This window comes from Alligator sinensis, unplaced genomic scaffold (assembly GCF_000455745.1).
Source record: "Alligator sinensis unplaced genomic scaffold, ASM45574v1 scaffold79_1, whole genome shotgun sequence".
In the NCBI taxonomy this organism is placed as follows: domain Eukaryota; kingdom Metazoa; phylum Chordata; order Crocodylia; family Alligatoridae; genus Alligator; species Alligator sinensis.
This window is the reverse complement of record NW_005842706.1, coordinates 718110-729539: the sequence shown is the minus strand read 5'-3', so window position 1 is coordinate 729539 and position 11430 is coordinate 718110. Positions and strand designations below refer to the sequence as shown.

Genomic DNA, 11430 nt, shown 5'->3' with positions numbered 1-11430 from the left:
AGAGCGCAACCCCTCCCCCTTTCTTCCCCACCCTGTCCTTTCTGTACAGCCTATAACCCTCAATATGTACCACCCAGTTGTGGGAAGAATCCCACCAGGTTTCAGATAGCCCTACTAAGTCATAGGTATTTTCTGCAAGCAGGAGTGCTAGTTCATCCTGCTTGTTCTCCATGCTCCTAGCATTAGTATATAGGCACTTGAGCCCTGTGACTGGTGCCTTTGTTGCCCCCCAGCTCCGATTCCCAAAGGGCCTCTTATTGCTTACCTGTGCTGTATTGCTGGCTGCCCCATGGATTGCAGGTTCCCTATGTTCTCTTTCTTCAGGCTGGGCTGTCCTTGTGGACCACCAAACCATGTGGCACCCATGGCTTCCTCTGCCCTCATCTTCCCCTCCCCCCGACGAGCCTAGTTTTAAAGCCCAACCCTGGCCTCTCAAGGTCCCACCCTGTTATCTTTCCTGTCATAAGGGAGACTGTCCTTAGAGGATTTGGGTGGTAGGCTCTTGTCTGGGTTGATGGCCCTTGGCCTGGACCCATTTTACTTTAGCTGGGTCCCTCCACCCAAGCTTACCCCATACCAAAAGCTTAGGCTCCCAGGGCCCAGCTCCAGTCTCAGCCTCAGCTCTGGGCCCTGCAGTCTCCCTGGTCTTGCCCTCATGGGCTGTAGGTCTCTTGGCCCCAGCCTTTGCCATGCGGTACCATAGTTCTGCTACAAACAACAGCCCTCCTCCTAAAGTGTTTGGGCTTCTGCCCCAGGCAGCCCACCAGGTCCCAGACCCTGCAAGTCATGGGGTCAGACATGAAAAAAACATGAAGGGGGCCTGACTTTCTAGCCATCTTGAGTCACTCCCTCTACTGTAGTCAGTGGAGTCAGCCAACCAGTTGGTATAAATTAGCTGTAACTCCTTTAGAGACAGTGGGCCAACTGCTCAACTAATGTCAATCATTTCACTCTGGTGTAGCCAATGGAGTTATGCTAATTAACACCAACTGAGGTCCTTGGGCAGGTGTGTGGCCTTAGCCATGCTGGTTAATGTCCATTTTCACTTCTCTCTGAGGTGATCATACACTAAGACAGCATTGCCTGCCTGCGCATACCTATTTTGCTGATATAATTGAGCTGTTAGTGAATGGCTCTCGTGGGCATCCTACATAATTGGGTCCCTCATGTTCCTGTAGCTGATTAAAATAATGGTGTTGATGCTAGAGAAAGATCAGTGTAAATCTGGCTCTTTTTTTTTTTGTTCTCCAGTTAGCTTGGGACATATATCAGTTTCTCTGTGACTGACCATTAGCTCCAAACAATACAGTTTATACCAGAACCAAAACTTCATTGCTCAAATTCTGTTTTTTTTCTTTCCAGGGATGGGAGATGCAGTTCCCATATGGATATCTCAGTGAAGTACTCCAAACTTCAAGAAAGGAAATAAGGTATTGATATTCACTTATCTATCAGTCCTAAGGACAAGATCATTAATCTTGCCTAAATGAATTTCACAACGAATGACACCAATGCAGGGTAGGACTCATAATTTTTCTTTGCTTCTTAAATTCTGAGTTTTCACTGGTGGTGGAATAGATGCTAGGACAAAGGATTTCTAGTGTAAATGGAATATAACAATTGGATTGCATTGAAGCCCCATTAGAGGTCTTTGATTGGCCTCAGTGGAACCAAGATCAGAAGTCTCTATTTTCCCTTTCTCCTGCACATGAAGGGAGACAAGATACGGATTTTCAAGGTAGTACTTTTCAAGGAACGCTTTTCCAGGGAAGTTAGGTGCCTCCTAGTTGTCCCATAGTTCTGGCTGCATCAGTAAATAGTTTTTAAATGAATCTCAATGACCTATTTTTGTGCAAGTAGAGAGTCTCTCCATGTGTAATTACATGTTTTTTTATGCCTTCTGCATTTTTGATGCTGGTTTTTTTTCGTTTCTCTTGAAAACTCTGAACTTATTCCTTGATATATTGGCAGCCCATTTTCCGATCGGACCCTTTCTGAATGCAGTGTATTGCTACACCATGTAGTCACAACAGTAACACAGGAAGTTCTCACAGTATGTTGAGAAGGGAGAGCTGAAGGAAAGCAGTGTTAGGCTCAGGGTGCCCAGTTGGTGGCACATGGAAATACTGTTGTGCTTGAGCATGCATAGAGGGTAGTAGGTTTGTGCTGTGGCAGAGTCTTGCAACTGGTATGCTAATACCATCTCTGCCAGTGTCTGCCTATGCTAAACGCATCACTTCCATTCTTTAGCTATAGGTTGTTTGCAGTGTGATCTCTTCAGAGCAGAGTCTGTTTCTGATTGTAGGGCACCAGTCCGTAGAGCTTGGTTCATGCGGGGGTCACTTACTGGATGGGAAATCATGTTACCAGTTAAATAAGAGAATGAATGCTACCCCTTGAATCCAGATCACGTATAAGCAGCATTACAGAATTTCAGGTTGAGTAGGACTTACGTAGCTGAATTTTCTTGCTAATAAAAAAGTTTCAGGCCAGCTCCCCAAGTGTCTGTCAAAATACCGATTCTGGGGGAGGAGAGGAGAAAGAGAAGGGGAAGGCAATGCCCTGCCTATTTGGCTTGTCTGTTTCAAAGAGCATCATTTATCCTAACCAGTGTGCTACAGTACTGGTGCTGAGGTTTGTCAGCCAATTACTCCTAAGTAGTCAATGGTCACATTCTCACTCATGACTGGGCTACATCCAGGAAAAGCCCCTTTGTATGGAGTGAAATATTTGGACTGGCAGCCTGTACTTCAGGAGTAGCTGCCGTAATAGTGTGGGCAATTCATATACAAACCAAGAAATATCTGATCTTCTAGTGCAGTGGCTTTCAACCTTTTTAGACTCAAGGCACTTCTTGATGGGCTAGAGGTAGCCCTCGATGAATGCCAGCTCTCAGTTTTCACTTCTTTTTTTGACTAGAGAAGAAGACTACAGCAACAACGTTGTTGCAAAGAGCTCGGAAACACTGCAAGAGGGCAATATGGTTTGAAACAGTATGGATTCCTATTTGAAATTTGCCGGTTTATCTCTAGGTGTGAATCATGTTTGTATACTTCATAGTGCTGACATTACTTGGGACCCCATAGCACCCTTGGAAATATCTCAAGGTAACATGGTAGCCTGGCTGAGAATCGCTGTGCCAGTGCAAGCAACATCGCCCAAGTCATGGGACTCCATGCCCTTGCTTCTGATTGGAGTAATTTAGGAGTAAGCTGTATCGACCAGAAGGGAGCCAATATGGATTCAAGACTTCCATTGAGGGAGAATGTATCCCTCCCTTTGCTTGCAGCTTCTAGTGGTCATTTCCACTCATTCTTAACAAAGCGTGTTTTTACTTTTGATTTGAATTTATCTGGATTTAAATTGCCGCTAGTGGCTTTTGTTACATCTGTGGTTTTCTTTCCTTGTGTCCAGGTATCTTACACTGCACACACAATAAAAGTTTCCTGTTGGATAATTTCTGTCTCTTCATATCAACAGCATAAGCAATCTTATGCAGGTTTCATGAGGCAGAAATAACAGTACTGCTCATATGTATTGCTGAGCCTAGAGATTTTCAATTACTTGGGCATGAGCTATGTTACATGCAGTACATATGAAGTGCAGCAACCTGTGAGCATGGCTTTTGATGCTTGATTGTCTGAAGACTGATCTGGTGTAATGTCTGTGTGTGTATTTGAAGTGCAACTTGTATCTGAGTCTGAAATGAGGAAAAAAAAAAATGAAATAGGTTTCCAACTTCCTCTGCCATTTCAATAGCTAGCTTCTCTATGTCTTGTGACTTCCTAAGATTCAAACATCCTGAATCTCTATCTTCCAGGCAACACCCAGTTTCCAGCATGAAAATTACTGTCTTGCTGCAGGATTTTTTTTCTGAATAGTAGTGGCTTCCTGTGATCATCATCTGCCCTGTCCCACAGCACGACTCTTCAAAGAGCTTTTCTAGACTTCTATGGGGGTAAAAAAACGAACCTGGATTCATTTGTATACTCTTACAAAGGAACAAACTAGATAGTTAAATCTTTGCAACACCTTCCATGGAAGCAGCAAATTGCACACCTGTTACCAACTTCATCCTGGTTGGATTCAGCAAGCACTCGGAGCTGCGGCTCCTCCTCATCTTCCTCTTTTTGCTGATCTACACACTGATTCTGTTGGGGAACATCAGCATGATTGTCCTTATCCGTGCTGACCCCTGCCTGAACTCCCCCATGTACTTCTTCCTCATGAACCTCTCCATCCTGGACCTCTGTTATTCCTCTGTCATTGCCCCAAAAGTGCTGGCCAATTTACTGGTACAGAGCAGAACCATTTCCTACAGTGGGTGTGCTGCCCAGATGTTCTTCTTCTCTGTCTTTGTTGCCACCGAAGGGGTCCTGTTGGCAGTCATGGCATATGATCGCGTCCATGCCATCTGCTACCCACTCCAGTACCAGGTCAGCATGTCAAGAAATGTCTGCATGCAGCTGGTGCTTGGCTCTTATTTCTGTGGTTGTCTCAATTCCTCAATTCACACCAGCTTGGCTTTCAGGTTAGACTTCTGTGGCCCCAATGAGATTTACCACTTCTTCTGTGATCTGCCTGCCCTCCTGAAACTTTCTCAAAGTGACACCAGCCTTAATGAGGTTGTGATGATTATCGTCTCGGCTTCCCTTATAGTCAGCACTATCTTAGTCATCCTCCTCTCCTATGCATATATTGTCTCCACCATCCTGAGGATCCGTTCCAGAGAGGGCAGGTATAAGGCTTTCTCCACCTGTGCCTCCCATATGACGGCTGTTGCATTGTTTTATGCCACTGTTTTCTTCATGTATGCACTGCCCAGTGCAGTATCTTCCCCAGGTGAAAATCAGGTGGTTTCTGTGTTCTACACGCTTGTCATCCCCATGCTGAACCCCATGATCTACAGCCTGAGGAATAAGGATGTGAAAGAGGCACTGAAAAGGAGAAGGGGATGGAAATGTCATTTGTAGGAACCTTCCTTAAGAGTCATTTGCATCTGATGATATCTGCAGAGCGCTGATGTCTTGGAGCATCTTGAATGTTGACAGTATTGGTTGGCAAAATAAAACAGCCAACAGGAAGGGAGGCAGCAGGGTACAGGGGAGGGAGGGGAATGGGAAGGTGAGGCGGGGTTACTGGTGGCCATGCCCCACCTCAGTGAAGGCTATTGTTGTGGAGTAAGAAAGCAGCCCTGGGCCCAGAGCAGGGAGTGTGGGGGCAGCAACTGGAAGCTCTGGGTGCTGTACAGAGGAGCTCCACCTTGCAGTAGAGCACTGTGCAGGGCAGAGACAATGTTTGTACCCCTGCATGCCACCAGTCCCTGCCACCAAAGGCCACCATGGACTGCATTCAGTTTCATGGGCCTGCTGAGACCTGTGGGCTCTAGGTTGATCACTATATTTGAGTGAATCTGATGCACACATACAGTGCAGATGTTAAGCACAGATGGAGATTCAGGATGTTTGAATCTTAGGAAGTCACAAGACATAGAAAAGCTAGCTATTGAAATATCATAGGAAGTTGAAACCCTATTTCTATCAATTTTTTTTTCTCTTTTCAGACTCAGATACAAGTTGCACTTCAAATACACACACAGACATTACATCAGATCACTCAGTCTTCTCCACCACCAAATTTATCATTTGAAGTGGAAATATTTCAACTTCTGCCTGTAGTAAAAAGAATCTGCCAGAGAGCTCTTAGCACATTCTTCTACAAAACCTGTAACCCTAAATATGTTCTTGTTCAGCAAATCTTGTATTTGGTTGTTTTTTAAGGTAAAAAAACCCCCAAGCCAATGGAGACAAAATAGTTCAATTCTCTAATTCTCCCTTTAATTACATCAGTGTTAGACACTGAAATTATTCACATGCCTCAGAGTGTATGTCTACACCACATCCTTGGTGTTCTCCTGGTAAAATGACTTCCCAGTTCCCACTCATATGCACTAAACCCTATATGGCTTGATTTAGGCCCTGGCTGGGATAACACCGTGCATCGGATTGGACCCCCAAGGTAACCAAGGTCAAATTTTCAGTGACATTATATAAATCATGTATGTATTAAGGCCTTTTGTGGTTTAAGAATGAGGTGTGCTGCCATTTTAATCCAGAAAAGGTATGCCCCAGGTCCCATAAATCTGAAAAAACACTGCTATAGGTCCTTCAAAAAGTGGGACTGAAGCTCTATCTTTCTTGTTAGTCCTTTCCTGAGGCAGGAGAAATACACCACTTCCTGTTTGTAAGTCTAACATAGTGGACTACAAACTTGGGTGAACTCTGTACTTGTTACTATCATGCAAATAGAAATCTTCCCTAAGGGTCCATCCATTTAGAGCAGTGTTGAAGGACTAATATTGTACTACAGTTTTAAGTCGGGACAGAATGGATTAAACAAGACTCCAGTTCAAAGGACTTGATTTGTTTGTTCTCTGCCAGGCGGTAATTTTTTTTAGGGAAACAATCCGTAAAATCTTTCTGGCAGCAGAAAGTGACAATATAAGGTATCACAATGTGGTGGTAACAAAAGGTAGTAAGGAGTTGTGCCACTTTTTTAAGGTACATGGGTGACTGCTGCCTCGAGTCGGGTGGGGTGTACGTCAGTGACCGGGTGGGGTGGGTCCCTTGGAGATCGATCTCACTGACCCGGGGGAAGGCGTCCCCCGCGGATGATCTCGCTCACCAAAAAGCAACACGGCTGCTTTTGCTGGTGGTCCTGCCTTCTGGCCGGCGCTCGCAAGTGGGGGCACCGGTGCTCCAGCCTGCCCCCCTGCCTTTCGCTTAAACAGAGAGCGCTGCCTGACAGGGGGTGCACCAGTGCTCTCAAGGGGTGCACGTGCACCTCTGCACACCCCCTACGCAGCGCCACTCTTAAGGTAGATGTCTATTTGCATCATTAGTAGGAGTGCATGGGCAGCAAGAGCATGAAGGGTTATTTTCTGCTTAATGCTACCGTTACTGTAGCATTGTGCAAATGCCCTGGCATTTCCAGTGCAGGATCAGGCCCCCTCTGGGTGCATGCCTGATATTCCCCTCCTGTGGAGATGCACCCCTGGGATCTCCAAGGTGTGCTTCTGGAAACAGGGAAAGTCAGGGTCCCGCCTTGGTCGGGCACACTTGTGGCAATATTTGGAAGCCCTGGAGATTTCCCAGGGCGCCTCTCTGGAAGTGGGCAACGTAACACATCAGTCATTGGCCTGCAAGATCCATGGGCCTGATACTGTGTAATATGTTTTTTTTTCCTCATTAAGTAGATCAGCTGTGCTGGGACATATCAAGCTCGCCTGGTCCCCTTCATTTGGCGCATCTGTTTCTAACCGGAGGGATCTGACAAAAGTGTGTGCTAAGATCCAAAATAGATGTAGGAACATCCCACAGGCTATCGGGCAATGCAAGTATTGTGGATGTTCACCTCTGATGCTTACAACATGTCTCTAAAGAGCCAGTACTCTTCCAGTGATGTTAGCACTTAGTGTTGCCACCACTTACGGCATCTGCAGCCTTGAGATTTGAGGAATGGCTTCTGTGCTACCAAGCAGTTCTTCTGACCTAGGGCAGCTATACACATCCCAGATGTTTGCTCCTCTGTGTGCACTTTAGCAGAGGTCAGAGCAGACTCGATTAATGTGTGCCAATTAGCATGCCTTGGCAGGCTTTATATCACAGTCATTTAGTGTCCCCACACTTCAGAATGGTGGCAGGGTGCTTGTTGAAGAAGGTTTAGTTAAAGCAGCCCTGCTGTCATTTTGCAGCATGGGGATACTGAATACATGTTAATTTTCTATGGGATGTGGGTAGGGGTGGGGTGGTGGAAATGTTTGCCACAAAATCTAAAGCAGTGGTTCCCAAACTCTGACAGATTGTGCACCACCAATGTAAAATGATACGTCCTTAAGTACCACCAGCAAACTTTTCATTAGAACCTTAAGTACCACCTGAAAAATGTTGCCATATAAGGCAAAATATAATTAATCTGTTAATGTGTATAACTGACAAGTTGTCTGTGTACCACTGGTGGTACGTGTACCACAGATTGGGAACCGCTGAACTAAAGCAAAGACTGGATTTTTCAGAGGGAAACCTAGGGTATTAATCACACCAAAACTCATCAAGGGTGTCTGTTTAACTTCTTTGGGATCTTTGAACCCAAAAACATTACTGGAAAAAAAATCTTTTTTCATAACACGATGGATAAGATCTTTCTGGAAGTAAGATCCAGGATACATATACTGGGTGTCTGCATCTGTGGTAAAGAAATCATCTATTCCTGAAAATGGGGTATAAAACTTCTTGTGTGAGAGAGCATGTAACAAAAATGTAGTGACACACAGTGGGCGTGTCTAGAGCTGCAATTCATGCACCTGAATGTTAGGTCCGTAAAATTCAGGCACATTAAACTGCCCTGGGCACATGTCTTCATAGGGACCTATACACGTGCAGTGAGGCTGCTCTGATGCGTTGTAATTACAGTGCATCAGAGCAGACTTGATTCATCAAGTCTGCTGGAGCGTGGTAATTGCTTTGCTCCAGCAGACTCCAGCATCATGTGTATCAGCGTCCCCACACTGCAAAATGGCGATTGTGGGTACTCTAACCAAAGCACATTCGATGAGCTTTGGTTAAAGCTTCTTCACTGCCATTTTTCAGTGCAGAGATGCTGATACATGTGGCGCCCCGGGTGCTTTAATTAGAGCAGCTTGGAACTACTCTAATTAAAGCGCACCCCGACCCACTCTGGGAGCACGTCTATAAACGCCCTATCTGTGCCCAGGTTGGCAGCTAATTAGGTCCGACAGGAGCAGCCTAATCTAGGGCTTTATATGGCTATATGTATATGGCTTTATTTTTCTAATAATGTTTTTGGAGGGATAGAAAAGAAATCCCAATGCTGTGTGAAGTCATTCTATTAACTATTTATCACCTGTTTTAGTTGGAGGATACCGCCTGGATGCTGATTTGGGAACTATTGTATGAAATGCAGGTAGTGTGTCTGTAGAAAACACTTGGAACCATATCCTCTTCTATCTATCAGATGCCTTAGTGTTCACGCTACTCTAGTCTTTGAATCTCTTTAAACTCTCTCCTTTGCCCCAGGTTGAGGTGACAAGCCTGGCTTCTGATTTAGGTGAAAACATGTATTTCAACCCTTTTTAGATTAAATCCCTAGGCTACAGGCTTCCTATCTGGTTCCTAAGTGTGGCTCTGCTGGGTGTGATAGCTGCTAGCATCCACTTTCAGGAATCTGTGATAACCGTAGCAGGAGCTTGCACTGATGTACAGAAATAAAGGGTGAGATTCTTATTCCACTGATTGTGCAGATACGGCTCCATCCTGTTCAAGTCATTGGAAGACCATTACAGGCTTAATGTATTGTAACACACATTTCTCTTACCCTACAGACAAAAATTTCAAAAAGGAGCAGAGAGGACCACCCTTGCCTACAGCATTATTTTTCATGGGCTTAAACTGGGTGGAATAGGATTGCATTTAGATACCTGTAAGAGTGAAATAGGATTTGGGCCAAAGTCTGAAATGAAGCATTTTTTATTCATTCTTGAAAAGGTCCAAAGCATGAAAGTCAAACATACAAAGGTTAAGTTGCAGGAAGGCGAGTTGAGGTTGGATATCAGAACGAATAGGAAAATAGAGGAACAGTGGAACAGGCTAGCCAGAGAGGTTGTAGGATCTCCACGCTTACACACTTTTCAGACCTGGGTAGAAAAAGCCTTGGCCGGGATGAGACAGTTGGCGATGGTCCTGCTTTGAGCAGGAGGTTGGAAGAGATGACCTCCTGAGGTGCCTTCTAACCCTCTTTTTCTGTAATTCCATGATTTAGGAAAATGGGCTAACAGAGTAGAAGGCATAGATACACACTCACTGCCATGCGCGTACACACATACAAGTACACACAAGCATGGAAAGGGACATGTAAATCACAGTAGAAGGCATAGATACACACTCACTGCCATGCGCGTACACACATACAAGTACACACAAGCATGGAAAGGGACATGTAAATCACAGTAGAAGGCATAGATACACACTCACTGCCATGCGCGTACACACATACAAGTACACACAAGCATGGAAAGGGACATGTAAATCAACATTTTCTTGGGGTGATTTCATAATATTGCAAATGTTTCTCAATACTCAAGGAAGTTTGGGTCCAGTATGTGGGGTGAGATGCACTTTGAAAGTAAACAAAAGGATTAAAAATGTGAAAAAGATTATAAATAGGTGGGGTGTCTTCCTGTAAAAAAAAAAAAAAAAAAAAAAAAATCATTCTTGTAATGTCACAGCATAATGTTAGGAGAGTCTTAAAAACTCAGATAGAAACACGAATAATAGACAAAGAGATGGTTATGAATGAAAATGATGTAGAGAGAGACAGATGGGCTGATGCATGGAAACACTTATTTGTTATTTCTCTGCTGTTTGCTCGGAAATGTAGATTAGCTGCATATTTAGAAAAAAAGTCTTATCTTAAAATCATTTTTCTACCTATCATTCTCCTCAAAGCATCTTTCACATCCTTGTTCCTGAGGCTGTAGATGAAGGGATTCAACATTGGGATGACAAGGGTATAAAACACAGACACCACCTTGCTCAGATGTGGGGAAGATAGAAAACCTGGCTGAGCATACATAAAGGAAACAGTTGCAAAAAATAAAGCGACAGCCACCATGTGGAAGGAGCAGGTGGATAAGGTCCTGAGCCTGCCCTTGGCAGAGTGAATCCTGAGAATGGCATAGATGATGTAGCTGTAGGAGATTAGAATGATTCCCAAGGTACTCGCTATGATGAAGCCACATATAACAAACAGCACCAGTTCATTGATGTGCATATCAGGGGTGCAGGTCAAAGTTAGCAAGGGGGGAACATCACAGAAGAAATGGTTGATTTCTTTAGGCCCACAGTAGCTCAGTGCGAAGGTGAAGCTGGTTTGCACAAAAGAATTGGTGCCACCACAGATATAGGAGACCACGATGAGCTGAATGCAGACCCTTTTGGACATGGTGACAGAATAGAGGAGTGGGTTGCAGATGGCTACGTATCGATCATATGCCATCGCTGTGAGGATGAAGGCTGTGCTGCCAAAGAGAGCAAAAAAGAACAACTGAGCAGCACATCCATTGTAGGAAATCGTTTTGCTGCCTTGTAGGAAGGTGGACATGGCTTTGGGGGCAATGGTTGAGGAATAGCAGAGGTCTAGGAGAGACAGGTTCATGAGGAAGAAATACATGGGGGTGTGAAGACAAGGGTCGATTCGAATGATGAGAACCATAATAGTGTTTCCTAGCACGGTGGCTATGTAAAACACAAGGAACACCACAAAGGGCAGCTCCTGAGTCGCAGGACCACTCCTGAATCCCAGCAGGATGAATTCTGTTACCATGGTGCGGTTCTTCTCCCCCATAGACTCCAT

The 11430-nt window shown here is 44.7% G+C and overlaps 2 protein-coding genes and 1 long non-coding RNA gene across 3 annotated transcripts; 2 read left to right on the top strand and 1 right to left on the bottom strand.

The window, feature by feature from the left end:
* The first annotated feature begins 1148 nt into the window (after positions 1-1148).
* Positions 1149-3076, top strand: LOC102388546. The gene is made up of 3 exons (XR_324996.1): positions 1149-1218; positions 1363-1430; positions 2920-3076. It is a non-coding gene; the product is annotated as an uncharacterized LOC102388546 (long non-coding RNA).
* A 961-nt stretch (positions 3077-4037) lies between these two features.
* LOC102375569 (olfactory receptor 1052-like) lies at positions 4038-4973 on the top strand. Its single transcript, XM_025216050.1, has one exon. It carries the CDS (start codon positions 4038-4040, stop codon positions 4971-4973), a length of 936 nt encoding a protein of 311 aa, XP_025071835.1.
* A 5509-nt stretch (positions 4974-10482) lies between these two features.
* Positions 10483-11430, bottom strand: LOC102375320 (olfactory receptor 12-like). Its single transcript, XM_006034118.1, has one exon. The coding sequence runs from the start codon at positions 11428-11430 to the stop codon at positions 10483-10485; it is 948 nt and encodes a 315-aa protein (XP_006034180.1).